Source organism: Populus euphratica, unplaced genomic scaffold, assembly GCF_000495115.2.
Source record: "Populus euphratica unplaced genomic scaffold, PopEup_1.0 scaffold128.1, whole genome shotgun sequence".
Classification (NCBI taxonomy): Eukaryota; Viridiplantae; Streptophyta; class Magnoliopsida; order Malpighiales; family Salicaceae; genus Populus; species Populus euphratica.
In genome coordinates, this window is record NW_011500015.1 from 181793 (window position 1) to 205151 (window position 23359).

The 23359-nt window shown below is 34.1% G+C and overlaps 4 protein-coding genes and 1 long non-coding RNA gene across 6 annotated transcripts; 4 read left to right on the forward strand and 1 right to left on the reverse strand.

Moving 5' to 3' along the window:
- The first annotated feature begins 466 nt into the window (after positions 1-466).
- LOC105141636 (endoglucanase 11-like) lies at positions 467-18276 on the forward strand. Of its 2 annotated transcripts, XM_011048908.1 has the most exons (6): positions 467-979; positions 1072-1284; positions 1397-1597; positions 1938-2192; positions 3212-3890; positions 18266-18276. In XM_011048908.1, the coding sequence occupies exons 1-5, from the start codon at positions 725-727 to the stop codon at positions 3872-3874; spliced, it is 1587 nt and encodes a 528-aa protein (XP_011047210.1). In that variant the 5' UTR covers positions 467-724; the 3' UTR covers positions 3875-3890; positions 18266-18276. The 2 variants fall into 2 exon arrangements, with proteins under 2 accessions (XP_011047210.1, XP_011047209.1); XM_011048907.1 differs by lacking the exon at positions 18266-18276 and having other exon boundaries at positions 514-979; positions 3212-4072.
- On the forward strand, positions 12376-15285 carry LOC105141635 (protein NRT1/ PTR FAMILY 6.4-like). The gene is made up of 5 exons (XM_011048906.1): positions 12376-12621; positions 12710-12830; positions 12916-13133; positions 13442-13989; positions 14142-15285. Exons 1-5 carry the CDS (start codon positions 12619-12621, stop codon positions 15013-15015), a joined length of 1764 nt encoding a protein of 587 aa, XP_011047208.1. The 5' UTR covers positions 12376-12618; the 3' UTR covers positions 15016-15285.
- On the reverse strand, positions 15247-16842 carry LOC105141634 (uncharacterized). The gene is made up of 2 exons (XR_845431.1): positions 16581-16842; positions 15247-15643 (listed from the first exon to the last, which is right to left on the reverse strand). It is a non-coding gene; the product is annotated as an uncharacterized LOC105141634 (long non-coding RNA).
- LOC105141633 (glycine-rich RNA-binding protein 4, mitochondrial) lies at positions 16966-18102 on the forward strand. The gene is made up of 4 exons (XM_011048905.1): positions 16966-17248; positions 17405-17473; positions 17616-17722; positions 17811-18102. Exons 1-4 carry the CDS (start codon positions 17164-17166, stop codon positions 17925-17927), a joined length of 378 nt encoding a protein of 125 aa, XP_011047207.1. The 5' UTR covers positions 16966-17163; the 3' UTR covers positions 17928-18102.
- A 977-nt stretch (positions 18277-19253) lies between the features above and the next one.
- On the forward strand, positions 19254-21340 carry LOC105141637 (UBA and UBX domain-containing protein At4g15410). The gene is made up of 4 exons (XM_011048909.1): positions 19254-19838; positions 19937-20219; positions 20630-20725; positions 20823-21340. Exons 1-4 carry the CDS (start codon positions 19378-19380, stop codon positions 21210-21212), a joined length of 1230 nt encoding a protein of 409 aa, XP_011047211.1. The 5' UTR covers positions 19254-19377; the 3' UTR covers positions 21213-21340.
- Positions 21341-23359: the final 2019 nt, after the last annotated feature.

Consider the following 23359-nt stretch of genomic DNA (forward strand, 5'->3'; position numbering starts at 1 on the left):
AAATCTCCTAATAGAGACAACAGTTTCGGTACCTTAATCGAAACGGCATTCTTTGACATTAATTATAATTTATGCCTAATAGCCAGATTTTTCACTTTTATAGCACCGGAACGTTAGACAGAACCAATCTCAAAGAGACAATGATTTTTAGTTTTAAACTCGCGGAATGTCCACGAACTATGAAATAGCTGTTTAGGACTGTGTTTAAACCGGGGTTAAAAATTAAATTTTTATATGTTTTTGAATTATTTTTATGTGTTAATATTAAAAATAATTTTAATATATTTTAAAATAAAAATATTTTTAAACAATAATAATTGTTATGCTTTTGAGCACCTGTATCGAGTTACAAATATGTCAAGCATGCTATTATAAGTCGTCATCTTTCATTAGATAGTGAGAATCAAAAGTATTCCCAAAGTCCTTCCCATTTCCACATTTAGCACAACGAAAGCAATAAAAACCGTTGCATAAATCACGCTCAGGCAAGAACAAAAGAAGGGAGAGAAAGAGAGGAGAGAAAGCGAAAGCAATTTATAATCTCATGTGAGACTCACATGCATGTGAGACGTACAGAATTCTACACTACACAGATTGGGGACACGACTCAAAGCCACTGCGATCCCTCTTTTCCCATCTCTCCCTCCCTAGCCCCTAGCCCCCCCCTACTCGCTTCAAAAGAATAAAAAGCTCGACAGGGGAGCTGGGAAACAGGGGAAAGTTGATGGCCATGGAGAAAAGGCAGCAGCACCAATGTTATGGAGCAGGTCCAAAACCCACCTTCAGATTTGCAAAACACTGGGCTGTTCTCTTAGTCTCTATCCTCCCCATCTTGAATACGGGTCTTGCTTTTGATTACGGTGATGCCTTAAAAAAGAGCCTTCTTTACTTCGAATCACAACGTTCCGGTCGCTTACCCTACAACCAGAGAGTAACATGGCGTCACCATTCTGGACTCACTGATGGCTTGGAACAAGGGGTCAGTATCAACTTAATTTCGTTGTCCCGATTAGTTCTACATTTTAGTTTGCTCAAAATAATGAAGGATGTTGTCTGTTTAATTCTGTGTAGGTGGATTTGGTCGGAGGATATTATGATGCAGGGGACCATGTAAAATTTGGACTACCAATGGCCTTCACCGTGACAATGCTTTCATGGACTGTAATAGAATTCCAACATCAGATTGCCGTTGCCGGAGAATTGGAACACGCATTAGAAGCAATTAAATGGGGAACTGATTATTTCATCAAGGCACATACTAGCCCGAATGTGCTATGGGCAGAGGTAAGTTACATTGCATCCATTACAGTTCAAGATCGTATTACATTTCTGCTTCCAAAACCATAAAAACTAATATCAATTTCAAACTTAAATTACTCCATAATATATTTTACAGGTGGGTGACGGTGACACCGACCACTATTGCTGGCAACGGCCGGAGGACATGACCACATCACGGCAAGCTTACAGGATCGACGAGAATAATCCCGGGTCAGATCTTGCTGGAGAAACCGCGGCGGCAATGGCGGCGGCATCAATAGTGTTCAAGAAAACAAACCCTCATTACTCTCACCTGCTCTTGCACCATGCCCAACAGGTAAAAATGATAAAATCAAGTCAAATCTTAGTCAATAGATAACTGAGATCCTGTGGGGTTATGCTAACAACTTACAATTGTACACAATTCTTTGTTATAGTGGTTTCTTAATTAGTATTAGGAATGTCACTTTAAACAGTGGACAACATTTGCTTAGTATAATCAATAAGGATTATGCGGTTGAAGATATGTCCATAAAAAATACATTGAGATCTGGACCGAGTCCTCGGTAAGGATTATTAATTATTGCTCGTAGGTGTTTTTTTAAACATCTTTCTAGTGGGTTTCGTTGACTAATATATATATATATATTTATTCTTTTTTTTTTCCTTCGGTGTAGTTGTTTGAGTTTGGAGACAAGTACAGAGGTAAATATGATGAAAATATGGGGGTGGTGAAGAGCTACTATGCGTCGGGGAGTGGATACAAAGACGAATTGCTATGGGGAGCTCTGTGGCTGTACAAGGCCACCGACAATGAGAAGTATCTGGAGTACGTCATTAACAATGCTCATTGTTTTGGCGGGACTGGTTGGGCCATGGCAGAATTCAGCTGGGATGTGAAGTATGCTGGCCTTCAAATTATGGCTGCAAAGGTAAAAAGACATCCCATCTCTCTCATATGCTTCAAGTTCAAAATCTTGGGTTTACTGGTTATTTGGTCAAGGAATATTTTCAAATCTTTATGAGACTTTGCTTATGTCCAGTTTCAAAGATGAAATGACAGTGATTTACTTTAAGAAATCACGCTTTTACTTTTCTTTTTTCCCGTCCTCCCTGAGCCTTCGGTAAAGTTGAGGCATGGAGTGAGCCCTAATTAAGGTACCAACCGGGGTGTCATTGCTAGAGTTGAAAAAAGGTTACCCAGAAGCATAAAACCATGTGCAAGCGTTTAAATTTCTGGCAATTTTCAAATCAATCCCCCATGCAGTGATTCTATGCTGAGTGTCAAAATCACTGCCACTTGGCACAAAACCAGTTAAAAGAGCATCCTAACATGTGATGATATAGCATCACATGAATTTATCTCGTTGAGACAGAAAAAGGAGATGGATATCAGATGCCATGTGTAGAAGAGCAAAAGACCTAGGCCAGTCTAAACTTTAAGGTAGGCCCTGCTTCACAGTTTGTGGGAATGGACACAGTTCTTTCATTTATGGGTGCTAGCCTGTTAGATAAGGCACAGCAGCACAAGTTTGTTTTAATTGAGCAGACCCACAGATACTGTTGTACCACTTATTGCAGTAAATCTCCGTGTTCATGGAACATTGCTGGATAATTACATGGGATTTCTTTTATTTTTTTTTAATTTTTGAGAAAATGATTTCCTAATAAATTTCTCATAGAGGGTAACGATCGCTCTTGTTTAGCTATTCAGAGCTCATCTGAGGCAGAAATAGCGTTTCCCATCCCTTTCAAGGCCAAATTGAATGTCAAACTCATTTAATTTGACCCCAGAAGCTTTCTTCTTGGGTCATGTTTTTCTTTTCACAACTTCAGCCTCTTGTGAATTTTTTTTTATCTCTAAAGTCCCCTGTTTTCCGATATTTTCAATGGACCCTCGCGCATTTTATCATCAATTAAACCGCAGTTATTTTTTGGGTTGTAACTGCAGTTGCTCGTGGAAGAAAAGCACAGGGAACATGGCGACACGTTGGAACAATACCGATCAAAAGCCGAGCACTACCTATGCTCATGCCTTAACAAAAACAACGGTACCAATGTGAATCGTACCCCAGGTGGTCTATTGCACATCCGGCAATGGAACAACATGCAGTATGTCTCAACAGCAGCATTCCTCCTCACTGTATACTCCGATTTCCTTCTAAACTCGAACCAAAAGCTCAAATGCCATGGTGGATCTGTGGATCCCGAAGAGATCCTCGGTTTTGCTAAATCTCAGGTTGATTACATCCTAGGTTCTAACCCAATGAACATGAGTTATTTAGTGGGATACGGCCCTAAATACCCTGCAAGAGTGCACCATAGAGGGGCCTCAATTGTGTCATACAGAGAGAACAAGGGGTTCATTGGGTGCACCCAAGGGTACGACAATTGGTATGGCCGGGAGGAGCCTAACCCAAATGTTTTAGTCGGAGCATTGGTCGGAGGACCTGATTGTCAGGATAACTTCACGGACCAGAGAAGCAATTACATGCAGACTGAGGCCTGCACATACAATACAGCACCACTAGTTGGAGTTTTTGCCAAGTTATTACAAATGGAGGGCCAAAAGAGCCATGATAATCACAATCAGCCTTTGGTAGCTTCCTATTAAGGATAATACTTGGAATGTGGTATTGGATTTTCTACAGGGTGCTTTCTAGACGGATGAACTAAGGTGTCCAAGCCTTGTTCGCGCTGCTACCCCTGGCAAAACAGAAAAAGGAAAGAGTTCATGTTGTATTGTCCCTTCATTTTTTTTTATATATAAAAAAATGTTTATAACACTAAGTATAAAGCTCAATGTTTTGGTAATCAACGACGGAGCTATGAGATAGGGAGGGGAGGGAGCGACCAACCTCCGAAGATTTTGGAACTTTTTTATACATTATGGATAATATTGTGAAATAACTTGAAAATTATGACCGTGTACCTTCAAATGTATATGAGATATTAAAAACAATAAATATCACTCAATTCTGGAGACGATTTCAATTCCCATCAATTCAAAAAACTTCATACTTTTAATGGGTTGGTATCCTATGCCATGACGTGTATGAGCTTAGTTAAAGGCTTGATCTTTCTTGAAATCCTTTATAAAACAAGAGGAATATATGAAAAATAATATATGAGTAGATATAATATATGAGATATCTGTTAGGGATTTTTTTATGCTTAGATTAATGGGTATATGAGAGAAATAATATACTAAAAAATGATAAGAAAATGTAAATGTAAAGAAGTGTAGAGTACAAGAAAATAGTCTACTTTTTTTATATTTTAGTGATCTAAAATATTTATAAACTCTTATCATTAATTGGTGCACATTATTAGATGTAGAGTTCAATCCTCCGTCGATGTTGGTGATTATTAATGATATATTAATTAAAAATAATTATTAGTCAAAAAAATATTTAATTTGTATAAAATATTACGCATATTAAAATGCTGGTGATTATTAATGACACAATTAAACTATTAGCTAGAAAATATATGCTAATATTGCATAAAAGTTTTTATATACAAAGAAAGTAAAACCAAGAAAAAATTTGTATGCATGGGTGTGTTAATGCAATGTTCAAACTCCTCGTAGCTCAATAAACATTTAGGTGTGGGCATAATGAATAGTATGCTAAAAAAAGGCTACGAGTAGGAAAAAGAACTACCATTTTAGGCCTTGCCGTAAATGGCATGGTGCTGGGCACATGATTTGGATCTTGGCACAAAATCTCTCTTTTTTTTTAAGAAAAATATACATTATTATTATTAAATAATAATATAAATTATATTTTAAAGTCTTACTTAAAATTTAAATCATTGAGTTAAATTGATTATTTGATATAATATTAAAACTTCATTGAGTTAAATTGATTATTTGATATAGTATTAAAATTTTAATGACCAAATGATCATAAATTTAAATCTCATTATTTAATGACCAAATAATCATAAATTTAAATCTCATTATCTTTATTTTTTTTTCTAATTAAAATATAATTAATAACATAAGGTAGTGTGAGCATATAAAAGTTTTAAATTCAAAGAGTTTTCATTTAAAGAAACATGTTATAAAATAATATAAATCGTATCTTGAAATCTTGTCTAAATAACTTATACTATTGAGTGAGATAATTTATTGAAAACCACTAGTTATATAGTAAGTTATTCTAACTTTATTTTCTAGAATGATTTCAACTAAAGATTTTTTTAACCTGAATAAAGTTATCTATGATGAATGATTTTGAATGAAGAATACATTAATATAGACAATTTATAATTATTTAAAATACAAAGCTAATAATTGAGTTTGATCATGATTTATCTATTTATTGCATTTTCTTCATGTCATACAACATCTCTCAATTGTACATTGTGATTATAACCAATTAATTAAAAAAAAACAATTATGGATTAAAAACTCTTTAATTTACAAGATCAACATGGTCAAATAAAGTTTTTTTTTGGATGTAAATCATACTCAATTTATTTAAAGAGAGTATCCAAATTCACTTGAAGAATATGCATTTCACACATTCTAGGACTGAGATGTTTTTAGTAAATTAATGCTGGTTCTATTTCTTTTTCTCAGTAGATTTAGTTTTTAATCAAATTATCCATACTTTTGATCCTAACTCTTTTTTAAGAGAATTTGTTTGTTTTTGTAATTCAAAAATATTTTTTGAAAAAGTTAATCTGTTTACTTTAAATTAATTTTTTTTATTGTCTTCAAATTGTTTTGATGTGTTGATATAAAAAAATATTATTTCGATATATTTTTTTTAAAAATATTTTAAAAAGAAATTTATACCATAATATAAACAACCTGTTTGGTATTATAATAACATTATACCATAATATAAACAACCTGTTTGGCATTATAATAATAGTTGTTTTTTAAAGTATTTTTTGCTTATAAATATATCAAAATAGTTTTTTTTTATTTTTTAAATTTGTTTTCGATATCAGCATATCAAAAAAATATAAAAAAATAAAATAAAATAAATTTAAATTTTTTTCCAAAAACAATACTTTTAAAATATAAATACTCGCTCGAAATCGAGATTGCATTAAGAATTGTTTCTTATCTGGAAGAAGATCTTGTCAACAAAGATCACATTCTTGGACTTAGGCCGACACGCCATTTTTTAGTTCTGACTTCTGAGTTGGACTCCTCCTTGAAATACCTTCCCACGTGGGCTTAGCCATTCTTTTCAGCCTGGCTTTCCTGTCCTTCTCCTTTATTCGAATACGTCTTCTTTTCAAAGAATGGTCACTTGATGAAATAACTCTGGGGGTGCTTAGCTGGATGGATACAATCATTATTTTATTAAAATTGATTTTAATTTTCATATTATTTTGGTTTGTTGATATAAAAAATATATTTTAAAAAAAATTAAAATTATTATTTTAATATATTTTTAAATAAAAACCCTTAAACACCCTTTTAAAAACACGGACCTCAACCCAATAGATCTCAAACCCTTTGGTTTTATTGTTTTTATATCCAACGAACTTTAACTCCCGCAAGCATTGCCATAACCCAAGCAATCAAGCCTTGCAGATCAACCCCAACAAATCTGGAAAGTGTGATCTGCAACCTCGAAAAACAGTGAAAAGAGAAGTAGATGGAAAGGAAAGGCACCTTCAGAGTGCTGTTCGCTTTTTTATGCCGGCCACTAATGGAGACTCTGGTTGGCCATCAGCCTTCATATATGATCTTGCATTACATGTCTGGACATGAGATTTCTAGACAAGTGCATGATACAAGTGTCTTTTTGTGAGTTACCCGAAGGGTGATTTTTATATCTACAAGTCATCTATGATCTTCTGTATGCAAGTTCAAGTAAAAAAGATAACTAAGATTTCGGTTAAATGCCATGTTTTGCTGAGGAAAAAATGGTTACACGGTGAACTCAAATTTAACAGGTCTCCAAAATTCATGAACATGCAAAAATTTGCTGTTTTAAGCAATTATGCACGAGTCGAATCATTCATGGGTTTTTTTTTGAAGGATCGACCAACATCATAAACTTAATCTTAGAGAAAATCCTGACTCTAGGCTTAAATTAAAGGAATAATCCATCAAAGTATGTAATAAACCTAAATTTAATATGTTTAAAAAACCCATATAGTTATAAAAACTCACGATCTGAGGTGAACATGCATGAGCTTAGTTATATATGAACTTGATTTAGGAGAAGAGCTTAGGCATGATAGAAGAGCCCCACACTACGAACCTGATTTTTAAAACCTTACATAGATCCTCGAGATTTTTTACCGTATTAGTTATCTTGACTTACAGATACTAGCTTTTAACTATTAATTATCTTGATTAACAAAAATATATCAAACTATTAAAATTAAAAAAATAATTTATTACACATTACATAAATCTTGTTTTTAAACTAGTTGAATATTTTAATACCGCATGAGACAGACGATGTTGAAAAAACATGACAAGTAGTCATAAGAACAGACTGTGAGCATCCATGTCATTAGAAGGCAATGCCAGGTCGATTACTTTTAACTTCATTTGGTAAGAGACAAAAACATAAAATTGGATTGTAAATTCTAAAAGGTGGTTTGCTGTCATTTTTCTGTTCTATTTGGTAAGAGACAAAAACAATTTACAACTAAATTCTCTTTCTATTATCAAATTTAATTTTAAAAATTAAAATTTAAAAAAAATTAAAAACAATCCGAGATGACTTCTTAAATGTCTTACAAGCGAGATACATGTGCATGCATGTGTGTGTGTAAACTGTCTGGTTACATTCAGATTTCTCCTTTTGTCAATAAAAGCTTTTAAAAAGTTAAATGCTTGGAGGTATACTTGTGTCCCTTATTAAACCCATCTTATTGGTTGACTCAATTAAAGAGCTAAGCTTGAGATTAATTAAAATTAACACAGATCAACCAAGATTAATTTAAAAAAATTAAAAAAATATATATTTAAAATCTTAATATTTCTTATAATTTCGAAACAATGCACGCAAACATTGATTGTAAAAAATACATAAAACTAAGTATTCATAAATAAATATTATATTTTTTAAAGTTATTAAATATATATATATATATAAAAAAAATTCAAGTCTAACTTAAATTACGCTGGGGCCACTCAAATTCCATGCCATGCCAGCAAATCAATCGAGTTTAACACGTCAATTATAAACCCGGGTTTGACCCATATAAAACTTGGTTTCTAGCTAATTAAATCTCGAATTAACCCGTCCGTCCAGAAAAAGGTTTATTTGTATGGCCACCGTCACTACCTGCGCCAGAGTTTTTTCAGATCACGGAACTAAAAATGGACGGCAATTGATTTCGAAAGTCAAGAGGAGAAAGGTGAGCGAGATAATCACCACGCCATCCTTCTATTATTGATGGGTTCATCATCTGTAAAAAATGTGCCGAATTCCCCGTCCATGAACCGGGGAAGAAACCAAAAAAACTTTTGCGATGGGACCCTGGCCTGGATGAGTTTTCAAATTTCAAGCTACCTCGCCAGTGGTGGCAGGCCATGTCATCTTGTACTCTACATGGGTGCTAGCCATAGCTTGCTACGTTATAATCTCAACATTATTGATGACTGGGTAGACATATAATTGTAGCCATATCATAGCTCATGGGCCCTACGTTCAGCCAACTTCCAACCACATCCTCCGCCTCCTCCTTCTTCTTCCTTCTTCTTGTTGTTCTTGCTGCCGTTATTATTATTATATTTGGAAAACAGAAAGCAGAGTGCAAGTTGAAAGGAAGTGATGGTCGGTTTTTAAAATGAAAACATTTATATTATAATTTTTTTTAATTTTTATATTTTAAAATTATTTAATAATAACTTCATTATTAGTTTCATTAAAAATATTTTTTAAATATATATAATGAAACTTTTATTTATTTATTTCTAAATCTGCTATGAACTAGTTAAATTTTTGATAATAATTCTTTGTTAATTTTTTGTTTTGTATAAATGAGATAAATATATATATTAATATATTTTTTATTTTTTTTATTATATTCAAAGTATGTTAATTACCATTATTTTTTGTATAAAACTTATATTAATTCATCAAAACTCATTTCACTTTATATTCATAGCATATAATATTATTCATAAACATATTAATTTAAGAGATTTATAAATTATCATATTATTAAGAAATAAAACTAAAATTAAACTATAAAATAAATGAAAAAATAAATGAAACTCATATAAAATATTAGGCATAAATAATAATAAGTTACTTATTTAATCAATTAATAGTTTAGAACTTAAAAAAAATTATAGAAGAAAAAAATATAAAAAAAATAATTAAAAAAAAACTTGCTATATTATTATATTAAAATATTAAAAAAAATATATTAAAATATTAAAAAAATTAAAGGGGCAACTGCCCCTTTAATCTCCATTGTGGCTCCGCCAATGAATAAAACTATAATCAAATTTTATTTTTTTCCCTCTAAGCATTAAGAAGGGACTTGCCCCCATTCCATAGAAATGGCTTATAAGAATATTAATGGAGTTATCATCAGCTGTCTTGGAGCAATGGTCAGGAATCAGGATGGGTTTCGCTTTCTTTCCACGTAATTGGATTGGATTCGAATCCTCATTCATGGCTTCTCCATGCTACCCTCTTTTGATCGAAATGAACTGAACAAGCATGTTACCGGCCGGATAACAGTCATGGAAAGGGGAGAGAGAGATGAATTTCTGTTCGTTCTCTTTGTTTAGGAATGGTCAGATGGACCTAGCTAGAGCTGCTCTTTCTCAACTGAACGAGAAAATCATCCATTCACAGAGGGAGCATGAGCCCCGTATAACTTCTCTTGATTTGGTTGGGTACAAAGCAGAGCTCGCTGGGAGATTCAGCCACCATGACTCCATATCTTGAGCTCGCAATATGGTCACTCAACCTCTTGTGGTGGTCGAATTGGTACATAACACTAACACTAACATCTGGTTGCTGACGACTGTTCAGAAGAAAGGGAACGGAATGAAAAGTATGGCCGATTCATTGCAAGATTTCTACCCTAAACGTCCCTATAAACTTATATTCGATGTGGTTTCTTGTCGTAAATCAGATCTTGCATCTCACAACGTTGCTCAAAAGATAATCTCGTTTCTGACTTGAATGGCTTCGTTAATCGCTCCTTGAGATAAGACGAAAAGGTCGTGATATATAAGAAAAAACCCAGACGTTTCTCCAAACCCCGAGATCAAGGAACAATCAGCAATTGGGCTCACGATAGCGATCTTTTTGAGAAAATAATTGAGGAATGCATCTTACCAAAACACAAAATCACAGAGTTTGAGCCCTACCATCCTCAACAATTCTCTCAAAGTAACTTTTCTCACATGGTCATCTTACCTGCTATCACCGAGCCATTTCAGTGTTTGACATTAAACTTTAAAAATGTTTTTAAAAATTTTATTTTTTTAATGTTTTCAGAAGTGACATTAAACTTTAAAAATGTTTTTAAAATTTTTAATTTTTTTAATGTTTTCAGAAGTTAAATTTTTTTTTTAATATATTTTAAAATACTCTACTTTCGCATTAAAAAGCAGCGTTTCTCCTCCATTGCATCAAGAACAAAAAAACAAAAGAGTGTTTTGTCTAATTCTGCATTATTTCTCTTGCTTGAGCATGGAACATTATAACCTCACTTGATTAATCCGAAGCCGCCTTGCCATCATTGCTGAAAGAAATCAAAGAATGGTGGGGACGCCACAGATATTCATCCTACGTAACGGTAACATTCGTGCTTCTTGGGGAATAAAAATAAGAACTCATGTTCTTAGTTCTTATGTAACAAATGTTTTGAGAATATATTATAATAGAATAAAAATCATGTAATTTTTTATTGGGGTGGTTTAAAAAATATTTATAATTTTTTTTATACTTTATACTTTATTGTTTCGTTTAAGAGATCAAAAGTTTTCTTTTTTAAAAAATAATTTAATAAAAAAATTCTTTTACATGAACATTAATATTTACAAAAATTACCATTACACATTATTAATATTAATGAAATAAATAGTAGAGCTATAGATTACCCCTATATATCATTAATATTAATAAACAAACAATAAAATTATTGAAGATTTTTATATCTTATTTTGCATACAATATTTAATGTTAATGGGAATGTCTTAATCATATCATTAATGTCAATTGAAATATAATTAATTCAAGGACTTTTTATACAACTAGAATTGTAGAGGAATATAACTAACTTGTAAAAGGACTTTTTATACACCTAAAAATATAGAGAAATGATTATTTTATGGTTTGATATTTAGTCAAGTCCACTTACATTTAAATCTAACTTAAATCTAATGTGAACTTGAAGTATTTATGTTTGACATTTTGCAAGATTCACTCACACTTGAGCTCAGAGTATAGTTGAACCCAAGAGAGTTTGGTATAACAAAATACTAAACTCACGGATATTTAAGCTATGTATTTAGCTAAACTTAAAAAAATTAAGTTTAACATCCTGCCAAGCTCACTTGAGCTCAACTCTAATATTTTGTTAAATCCATAGATGTTTGGACTTGACGTATAACTGAATATAAGATAGTTGAGTTTGAAATATTATTAGATCCATAAACATTTTAACTTAATATATAACTGAGTTTAAAAGTGTTAGGTTTTAAAATAGAACTAGACTCAAATTGTTTAGGCTTGTTGTTCTATTAAGATTATAGATGTTAGGTCATTATCTTATTTATTTATTATTAATATAAATATTTAGTCTAATATATACCTCCATTATTTTCACAAACCTCCAACCAGTAATCTCTAGAAAATTACTTAGTGATCAATTAAGTTACATTCCTTAAGATTTTTTTAGATCATTATCTTGTGTTAATGAGTTACGGATAAAATATATCAATAAATCACTAGGAGACCACTTGACCTGACATGACTTTAAAAAAAAATGGTTTAAACGATACAAAGCAAAGGTTTTAGACGACGTTTGAAATCTCATAATAATGATGTGAGGAGAAGAAATACGAAGCAAAATTAGAATGCAGGGATTGTCACATCCCAAAGTTTGCGAGTTGTGGCTGTAGGGACCTGAACCCCAAGATGATGATAAGTCCAAACAACAAACAATTACAAGCCACTCTTCACCATTAGAAAAAAAGGGCGACCACTTCCTTCCTCTAATGTCCAGCCCTGGTCATATTTATATTCCCTCCCATCCTTGAACTCATTCAACAATTCTCTTAAGAGTACTACAGAAATAAATACATAGTCCCTAATGCACCACCATTCTGTTCTTCCTCTGTAAAGTTGAGGTCTACATAACACCGATCTTTGCTCTCTGTTTCTGTCTCTCTCTTCAATAATGGTAACGGCTTGCCTGAACATCTCTACTTTGATACTACATGTTTCATCGGCAATATCTTATTTCTTTTACCATCTCTCAACTGTAACAGGTTTTAGCAACAAGCCACGGTGGGGAAGATGGTGCGCAAGCTGATTCTGCAGTAGACTTTCGGGGAAATCCTGTGGACAAGTCCAGAACTGGAGGATGGCTTTCTGCGGGGCTCATTTTGGGTGCTTCCCATCAACAAGAGCATGTGTGTTACAAAGTACATGTATTGAAGCACTTTGTTAATCTCCACCTTAATTTGTTTTGCAGGGACCGAGCTTTCAGAGAGAATATGCGTCATGGGCATATCAATGAATTTAGTGACATACCTAGTAGGAGAGCTGCATCTTACATCGGCAAAATCTGCAAACATAGTCACCAATTTCATGGGTGCTCTCAACCTTCTCGGCCTCCTAGGAGGTTTCTTGGCAGATGCTAAGTTTGGTCGGTACTTGACAGTTGCTATCTTCGCATCCATAGCTGCTCTGGTAAGCTTCTGACTAAAATATTGCATGCCTACATGCCACTAGCTTAAGAGGATAAAATCTCTGAGAATTTATGTTGCTCTAGTATTGACGTGCCATGAGAGCTGGAAACCGGCTATTGCGTTGAACTTTGATACCCTTTCGGTTCCAGCTAAGAAAACCGGCAGCATATAATTTAATCATTGAGCCGAACATTGATGAAGGTGTCAAAAACATGGACCAAAAAATCAAAGGAACTAGGCCTACCAAAATCTGCGCACAATTATCTCTAATTTCAGGCCACACTGCTAATTCCTTATCATATGCACCAGGGGCTCAGTCTATTAACCATGGCCACAACCATTCCTACCATGAGACCCCCACAGTGCGATGACTACAGGAGAAAGCATCATCAGTGTATCGAGGCCAGTGGAAATCAACTGGCTCTGCTATATGCAGCACTTTATACCACAGCACTTGGTGGTGGTGGGATTAAGTCTAATGTCTCAGGTTTTGGATCTGACCAGTTCGATCCAACAGATCCCAAGGAGGAGAAGGCGATGCGTTTCTTCTTCAATAGGTTCTATTTTTGCATTAGCATCGGGTCATTGTTTGCGGTCATAGTGCTTGTATACATACAAGATAACGTGGGGAGAGGGTGGGGATATGGTATTTCAGCGGGGACGATGGTGATCGCAGTAGCAGTATTGCTCTGTGGGACACCGTGGTACCGTTTCAAGAAGCCTCGAGGTAGCCCATTAACTACCATATGGAGGGTATCACTCTTGGCATGGAAGAAGAGGAAGCACCCTCATCCTTCCCATCCCAGCCTTCTGAATGATTATGACAGTGCCAAAGTTCCCCACACAGAGAAATTCAAGTAAGTTTTGACTTGGCAAAACAATTACTTCAGAAACAATTATTTATTGGCTTATTCTCAGGCCCTTAAGGAAATTTTCCTTCTTATATCCCAGAATTCAATCATCATTACTGTCACTACTGATATAAGTTTGCTCATCTGTTATTCATCAGGTATCTTGACAAGGCTGCAATCATGGATCCCACCTCCAGCGCACAAAAAAATGACCCTTGGATAGCATCGACTGTTATGGAAGTTGAAGAAGTGAAGATGGTACTAAAGCTCATCCCAATTTGGTCTACATGTATCCTCTTTTGGACAGTCTACTCTCAAATGACTACTTTCACCATTGAACAAGCTACCTTCATGAACAGAAAAGTTGGCTCCCTGGTTATTCCTTCAGGTTCCTACTCCACCTTTCTCTTCATCACCATTCTCCTCTTTACATCCCTAAATGAAAGATTCTTCGTTCCCCTGGCTCGAAAGCTCACCCGCAATGCACAAGGACTGACATGCCTTCAAAGGATCGGAATTGGACTCTTTCTTTCAATACTAGCTATGGTGGCTGCTGCTCTCATTGAGAAAGAAAGAAGGGAAACCGTTATTCAACAAAATACAAGGATAAGTGCCTTTTGGCTAGTCCCTCAATATTTCCTAGTGGGTGCCGGGGAGGCTTTCGTTTATGTTGGACAACTTGAGTTTTTCATCAGAGAGGCACCAGAAAGGATGAAATCAATGAGCACCGGGCTTTTCCTTAGCAGCATCTCAATGGGTTTCTTTGTTAGCAGTTTGTTGGTGTCTTTAGTTGACAAAGCTACCAAGAAAATCTGGCTCAGGAGCAACTTGAATAAAGGGAGGTTAAATAACTTCTATTGGATGCTTGCAGTGCTAGGACTGTTGAACCTATTCATTTTCCTAGTTTTTGCAAGGGGGCATCAGTACAAAGTCCAGCAGTATATCAAGCCCAAGAACTCTGAAGAGAAAGAGCTTAAAACTGCAAATGATTTGACTATTTTAGAGATGGTGAAGGAGGAGGAAATGATTTAACTGTCATAAACGTACAAGAGGAAAACAACATTGATGAAAAGGAAGGACCGTAGTCTACATGCTCTCCGAGGCCTTCCTGATGTTCTGAAATTTCTTTACACAGCCTTTAAAAACACAATTATAGAGTGCTAGTTTATGCTCAATTTTCAGACATTGAAAATTGGGCTACTTTAGATGTGATGTTGGGTGTCCATTCATTGTATGATTTAAGACACGATTTTCAGATTCATGTGTTAAAAACCAAGTACTTTTTTAAAATCATTGGTTAAATTACAAAGCTTGTAGATGCAAATGATGTTGCTAATTTTGAAGAATTACATTCAAAACAATGACCTATGAGTCGAAGCAATTGCAAGGATTTAAGACTTTATTTTTCTGACAAAATGCAACTGAAGACTTAATACGAGCTTATACTAAAACCTGCTGGAGCATTCCCATGGCTCTAGGAGCATTCCATTGCATGACAGTCCAACTGCACTTGTGAAGACGCAATGCCTCTAAGGTACGCCTGTGAAGTCTCCTAGTTCCTGGAATGCCCCTCACCAAAGTTATATACAGGTGCGGACTCCATGCAATTGGAACTTGGGCTTTGAAAGCTTTGAATGCATTCATGTTTTCTCTTTTGTACCTGCATTGTACGCTAAAACTTCTTAGCAATGTTATTTTTCATATGGAATGAAATGCTGAAGGGACAGAAACTTTAAGAAGAGATGACTCCAAGTAAATGAATGGAAATACAGAAAATGCATTCAAAAGGAGTAAAGAACATGAAATCTTGTTTGATATATTATATGAAAGGCACACTAATGACAACTGACTGGTACTGAGTATAGAAGGCAGAAGAAACCTGTTCTCTAATGAAATGTCTCGAGAGATAACAAACATGCCCACATTCTGTCTTACTTTATCAGTAAATATCAAGAAATCGAATCGGTAAGACTATTTACAAACCTAGAAATTTAAGGATGTCCCAACTCTTACTCAACAACATTGTGAAAAATTAGGGGAAAACCCCAAAAATCGATAAACCTCCAGCTGATGCGCAAAAATGTCACGTATAGTACCTTCCCCACATTAGTTTTCCCCTTGTTAAATATCTGATTCAGATGAACAAAGCATCCTCTATTCAAGGTACACAGAAAGAATCCAAACAGTAGGCGAGCAAATTCTATCAATGGAATCGCAGTATTAGCACAAAAAGAATTACAAAGGCTCAAACAAGCTACAAAGTTAATACCAAGATAACGAACCGGGTCCAAAACAAAGAGTGCAAGAAATACTATACCAAGACAGCCCACTACGACATAGTAAAGCTCAAGGCAAAGAACAAGAATCAGCAGAGTGCAACTTAATTAGAGAACTCAAGAAATGCCACACACATACACTCTGTGGCATTGCATCGAACAGTTAGCGTGCAAACTTGGAACGAGCTAAAGGCCTTTGCTTGATTAAAATTGACCAATCCCACTTCAAACTTTCCATTGCAAGTTTAATTGGATGCAAATCGAATGAAAATGATGGCTAAAACATATCTAAGTAATTAAACAGCAAGATAACTAGTTTACCACGTTCGTCAATTGAGAGAAAGAACTGACAAGTGATTCCGTCCCCCGGCAGACGCTGCTCGTTTTTCGTTGTGAAATTTGCTGCGGCAGCTATTCAATAGACGTTCATTTTCCTGTGGTGGCTCCTGGGCTATGATTTACCAAGCCCATCATAAAATGCAGGATGAAATAGGCCCACCTCTTTCAAGCTCAGAAATATTTGATTTTAGATTTATCCCAGGTATTAGCGAAGGTCCAATAAGTCTCGAAATTTAGAAGGTCCACAAAAAGACTTGTTACTACAGAACTAACTGCGTAGACAGAAACGATTTACATCCTCAAATAACAGAAATAAAAAACAGAACTAACTGCGTAGACAGAAACGATTTACAGAAATAGTAAAACATAGACACTCAGATAGAAGATTTTGAAAATCTTATGCCCCTAAATCACAAGCTCAACAAAAAACAAAGGATTACTTCAATTGTTTCTTGTAATTGAGGGACTAATTGGCTAGTTTTGAACCCGAAAAGGAAATTCTATATAAACGCAGGAGGAATAACAAAAGACAGGTGGTTCCTGATAAAAGTAAATTCGAACAAAAATGAATAGAAATCTCATGTCAGTTGCTAGAAAAGCGTTAACAAAAGCTCACAATCCCGCCACCAATAAAAAACTGTTTGTTGCAGGTCTGTCTCCGTCACCCATGTATTATTTTTGCTAGACTATCTTGTGTGTGTGTGAGAGAGAGAGAGAGAGTGTGTTGAGATTTTCGTGTGTGTGTGTGTGAGAGAGAGAGAGTGTTGAGATTTGCCCTTACTTTCAGAGATTTTTGTGTTTTCAAGGTTTGTCATGGTCAGTTGACGAGAAGTCATTGAAAGATGCTTTCTCTTCATTTGGAGATGTCACGGAAGGTACTAGTACTTTGCAAAATTATTATGCCATCCATTTGTTCGATGAATTGTCTCAGTGAATATTTCAATCCCCTTCCTTTGTCAAATCTAATCTAACCTAATCTGTGGTGATCTCGAATTCATTGGGATGGTCGTGGTTCAGTGAATATATTGTATGATAGAGACAGTGGTAGATCAAGAGGGTTTGGTTTTGTTAGTTTCTGTAAAGAAGATGAGGCTGTATCTGCGAAAGATGCATTGGATGGAAAGGTGCGCATGGATATTCTTGCTTTCTTTTCATTTTTTGTGTCAGTGGTCGAAGTGCTTCCAAGAATGAAAGAAAATAATTTCATTGCAGGCATTGTTAGGTCGTCCATTGAGAATAAGCTATGCTCTTGAAAGAGTTCGAGGCGGACCCGTCGTTGTGCCTCGCCTTCCAAACGGAGGAGATGAGGGCTACAATGGCAATGCTTGACACTCGTCAGAATCGATTGAACATGACGAAAGGAGATCAAAATGCAGCTTTGATCCCCTTAGTGATAATTTACGAAATTTATTTGGATGAATGTGGTAACAGGCACATCGTTTTGGTTTTGTGCGGCAAGCAAATTTATTATTATTATTTTTTTTATAGCTGATTTTTATTTTTATTTTTCCTTATATATATATATATATATATATATATAGAATAGAAAATTTATATATATATATATATAGAATTGAAAATTAGTGAAAAAATCGAATGATCCTGTCATTACTGTTGATTTTATCGATTTTACCTTATTTTTTAATGAAAAAAGTAGGTATGAAAAGTATATGGAATAAAACTAGGTTTATAAATGTGGCTGTTTAACAATCTTTGAATTGTGTTAAATGTTAAGTATTTTTTTTTGTTTAAAAATATATTAAAATAATATTTTTTAAAATTTATTTTTTATATATTAGTATATTAAAATAATATAAAAATTTTATTTTTTAAAAAACATAGTTAAATCATAATATTAAACAAGTGTGTGTGTATATGTATATCATTGAATTATACATGTTAAGGATTATTCCAAAGACAAATAAACAATATTTTGATTTTAAAATATGACAGTTAAACAATGGATTTGGTGATATTTACTCTAGTCAACCACTAATTTTGATTCTGCTTCTGAGATTATTAATTTAAATCTTATAAATTTTAAAATTATAAAAAATTTATATGATTATTAATTTTAAAATTTATAAAATTAATAAAAATACAAGTAAATTAATTAAATATCAATGTTATTAAAAATTATATATATGTTTTGGACCTCAAATCTTGTTGTCTTGATACATCCATGCAATAAATAAATAAATATATGAGATAAAATAAAAAACTAAAAAATAAAATAAATCCATAGGGCACCATAAAACCTACTTGGCAGACTAAATAAAAATTGAAAAATTATGCCTGGTTTATATATTATGTTTTAAATTGGTACTTTGAAATTAATTGCAATAAAATAGACAATAATCACTCTGGTCATCCACAAGAATAAAACATGAAGCAATATTTTAAATGATTACGTATAGGTCATTATATCTTATTATATTTTAACACTACAATCACATAATATACTAACTTCAAGTAAAATACAATAGACAAATGCATATAATGTAATATGTTTTTTTGTTTAATATTAGATATTTTTAATTAAAAATAGTTTTCAAAAATAGTTTATAACGTAAAATCAAATACTTAATTAGCATAAAGCAATTTTTATATTTATTTAATATTTATATAATTATTAATTTGGAACCGTTCTCTTCGCGTGCACGTATACATTTCGTGTCGCAGAGAAAATGTAGAGGACAGTGTCTGTCACCGTTGAGTTCAAAAAGCAATCAGCAAAACCCAAACAAACAAGCAAATTCTCATAATCGCCAATCCATTCATGGAGGACAAAACAGCGGCATCAAATCTCGATCTCAGTGACACTAACAACGCTGCCTTAATCGACGGTTTCTGCGAGATCACCTCTTCTTCTAAACAAGAAGCCCTCTTTTTCTTAGAAAGTCACCAATGGGATCTCGACTCCGCCATCTCTACCTTCATGGACAGCGACTCCGACCCTCCTCTCGTAACCGCAATCCCTCCTCTTCCTTCTCATCCTGTTAACTCTCCTTCTCCGTCCTCTCCACAGTCTCACTCCCCCTCCCAGTCACAGTCTCGCTCTCGCTCTCCTTCTCGGGCTCCCAACAGGATAAGATCGAGGGATAAGAAGCCCAGCGCTAATCGGACACGTGGCGGAGTCAGAACTCTTGCTGATCTTAATCGGATTCCTGATGGTGGGTCCGGTAGCGATGATGACGATGATGAGGAGCCGCAGCAGTATTATGCTGGTGGTGAAAAGAGGTATCTAAACCCTAGAATTTTAAATTAATTAAGCTGAATTGTCGAATTAGGGTTAGGGTTAGTTCAATTTTGTGTTAATCGAAAGTTTTTTTTTCCAGCGGAATGCTGGTTCAAGACCCTACCAAACGTCACAATGTGGATGCAATTTTTGACCACGCTAGAAATTCAGGAGCAACTGCTGATCACGTTCAGCCGTCTTCAAGTTCGAGAAGCTTTCCTGGAACAGGGAGATTACTTTCAGGGGATACAACTGTTCCACCTGCTCCTCAACCACCTGCAGCTGTCAATCATACTGTCACTCTATGGAGGAATGGGTTCACCGTGGATGATGATGGTCCTTTAAGGAGGTTTGATGATCCTGCTAATGCCTCCTTTTTGGAAGTAATTTTTTAACCCTGTTCTTTATTTTCAAGTAATTTTTTTACGAGGCTTTGAGGACTGTGAGGACTGGTCTAGTTTGCAAGGTAAAAGGTTATTGCGATTGGATCTAAGCACGATAATATTATTGGAGTGCAAGTTGGATTTGCGAACCGTGTCAGATAAGCAAAACAACATGCTTTTTTAATGGTACACCATTGTTAATTGGTTTCACGTTTGCAAGTATCTTTCTGACTTCTGGGTTTAGCTTGATTCTTTTCTGGTTAAATGCTGGATTTAATTTCGCAGTAAATTCTGCTTTATCCAACTTCCATTGGATATCTGAAGTTATGATGCTAATGGAAGGAATTGCAATTCGTTTAGTGTTCACCCTCTAATGGAAAGTTGTGCTTATTTAAATGCTTTTCGTGCAGAGCATCAAGCAGTCTGAGTGCCCGAAAGAGCTTGAACCAGCGGACAGGAGGACTCAAGTGCATCTTGATCTCATGAGGCGAGAGGAAAACTACTCTGTGAGTTACCTTTTTCCACATTATTTTTCTTAATAAAATTTTATTTTCTGTTTTTATCTTTTCATCACTGTTCCCTCGACCTCCTGTTTTTATGCAGGAACCAGAGAAGCCTAAGATTCCTTTCCAAGGTGTGGGAAGAGCTTTAGGTAGCACCAGCACCCCTACCGGCCCTGCTGCTTCTGAGCCAACTGTTGCTGTTGCTTCTCTCAAGGCTGCTCCCCACCCAACCCCAGATCTAGTTATAGATTCTTCATCACCAACTACCTTAATTCAGCTCAGGTTAGCAGATGGCACTCGCATGGTCCCTCGCTTCAACTTAAACCATAATATTAGAGATATACGAGCCTTCATTGAGGCATCAAGGCCAGGTGGGGCAAGCAATTATCAACTGCAGATAATGGGATTCCCTCCAAAACTACTCACGGATCCCGACCAGACAATCGAGGAGGCCGGCATAGCTAGCTCTGTTGTTATCCAGAAATTCTAACTGGATTTTTCTTCCACTTAATTGGACTCATGACACTTACATTAAATATGCTTTTATTTCCAAAGGTCATGGAATTTGTTTACACGTAGAAAGTTTTATTTAATTAGTCATGAAAATTTATTTTCTTACTAGAACTGATTGAGGCAGCAAGTCTCATCCGCATCAAGTTTCTATAGTTTGAGGAGACAGCAGAGCTAGGTATTCAGGCCCTATACGCTTAAACAGTTGGAATATGTCCTGCTGCTTAGGGATGATTGAAAAATCTGAAAAATTGAGAAAATTAAAAAATATATTAATTGAGAAAACTGAACTGAAAAGTAAATTAAATAAACTAATTCAAAAAAAAATCTAGTTGAATTTTAAAAGTTTAAAATCGATTGAATCAAACTGAATTGGATTGATTCAGTTTCAAGTTTTAATTTCAATTCAAACTTAGATGTAAAAACTTATTTTTTTTTACACTAAAACTCTATTCCTTTAATTTCCTTTTCTCTCACAGCCACCCTCCCCTCCCTCTATAGTTTGCTCATCTCTCCCTCAACCCTCTCTTCTTTTCTTTTTTTCTTTATCTCTGATTTCTTAGTTTTGTGAGGAGTTTGGAGATGGAAAATCTAAGTATTTTTTCATTGTTTGCTTGCTCAAATTTACCAAGAAAATTTCTGGGTTTTAAATGGGTTTTTCAAATTGTTTGTAAATAAATAAAAAAGTATTTTTTCTCAAGAATTTGCTTTGATTTCCTCAACTTGGTTTAATGTTGAATTTCTTTTAAGCTTTGTGTATAAACTCTCAGGGATGTTGATTCATTGGACTTATAAAGGTGGAACAACTTAACTTTTGAGTAGGGAAAGCATTTTCTTGTTGTTTTTTGTTTTTTTATTGGTTTTCTAACTAAAATTTCACTTGGGAATTATTTATTTGTTATAGATTAGAAGTAAATTCTTGTTTGAAATTCTTATATGGTTGTTGATAATTACCTGCAATTATCACTTTTTTACTAGAAAAATGTCTTATTTTTCTAATAGAACCAGAGCATAATCTTTTTCTAACAGAACCAGCAATATAATTTTGTTTTGTAATCTTGATTTTTGCCTCCATCAACTTTCTTTTACATCAACTTTCTTTTACAGTCTGTTTAAACTTCTTCAATTAAATGAATGATAAATATAGTAACAGCAACAACAATTGCATAATGGTCGACTTGAACCCAAAACATGTTAAGAGATCCAAACCTAGTAAGAAAAGGCTCAATTAAATGGAAACAGGTCCAACTAGTTTTGAAAGAAAAAAATTAAACCGAACCAAACTGAAGTGGTTAGTTTGAACTGGTTAATTGATTTTGTTCGATTTATAATTTAAAAAATAAAAACTTTAATTTGATTTTTTTAATTTAAAATTGAATCGAAAATAATCATTTTTTTTTACTATTTATATTAGAGTGCTTGTTTGTCAGCTTTGCTTTCACCCTATTGCGATTATCTTATATTTGCCTTGGACAAAGTGTTGTACATTAAGGCAAATTAATTATTAGTTTAATTATAAAAACTAAAATAAAAATGGTGTTTTCTGGTGATTTGTTGTTTCCATATCCTTTTTATAGAAAATTAGTGACTTAGAGAACAAGAAATGATATTTTTTGGACTAAAAAACAGTAAAAACCAAAAAAACAACTAAGAATTGATTTGAGATTAATAAAGAGCAATAAAAAAAATATTGAGAGGATTATACATGCAACTATAAGAACTAGGTTTTTTTAGTGACATCATTATTTATTTGAACAGTATAGTTGCTTTTTAGTTTTTTTTTTATCATTTTCTTATATTTTATCCACACATTTTTTTTTTTAAATATTTATGTGGTGTTTTAGAGGTGCTTTCAAGTAAGGACAAGCTAGAATTGGATTTTTAGGGTCTATAATTATGGACTCTAATTTTTTAGTCAGGCGACGTGTCGCATAAATAGTCTGCCGCTATAAGTGATGCGTTACACATCTTAAAAAAAGAAAAGAAAAATTAAATATGGAAGATGAGGAATTGTTTTTTTTAAAAAAAAAAATACTCGAAGTGCAGGCCTAGATTATTGATTAAGGCTAGACACATGAGTATGGCCCTTCAATGCATGCTTTTTTTTTTTTTTAAATCTTTTTTCAT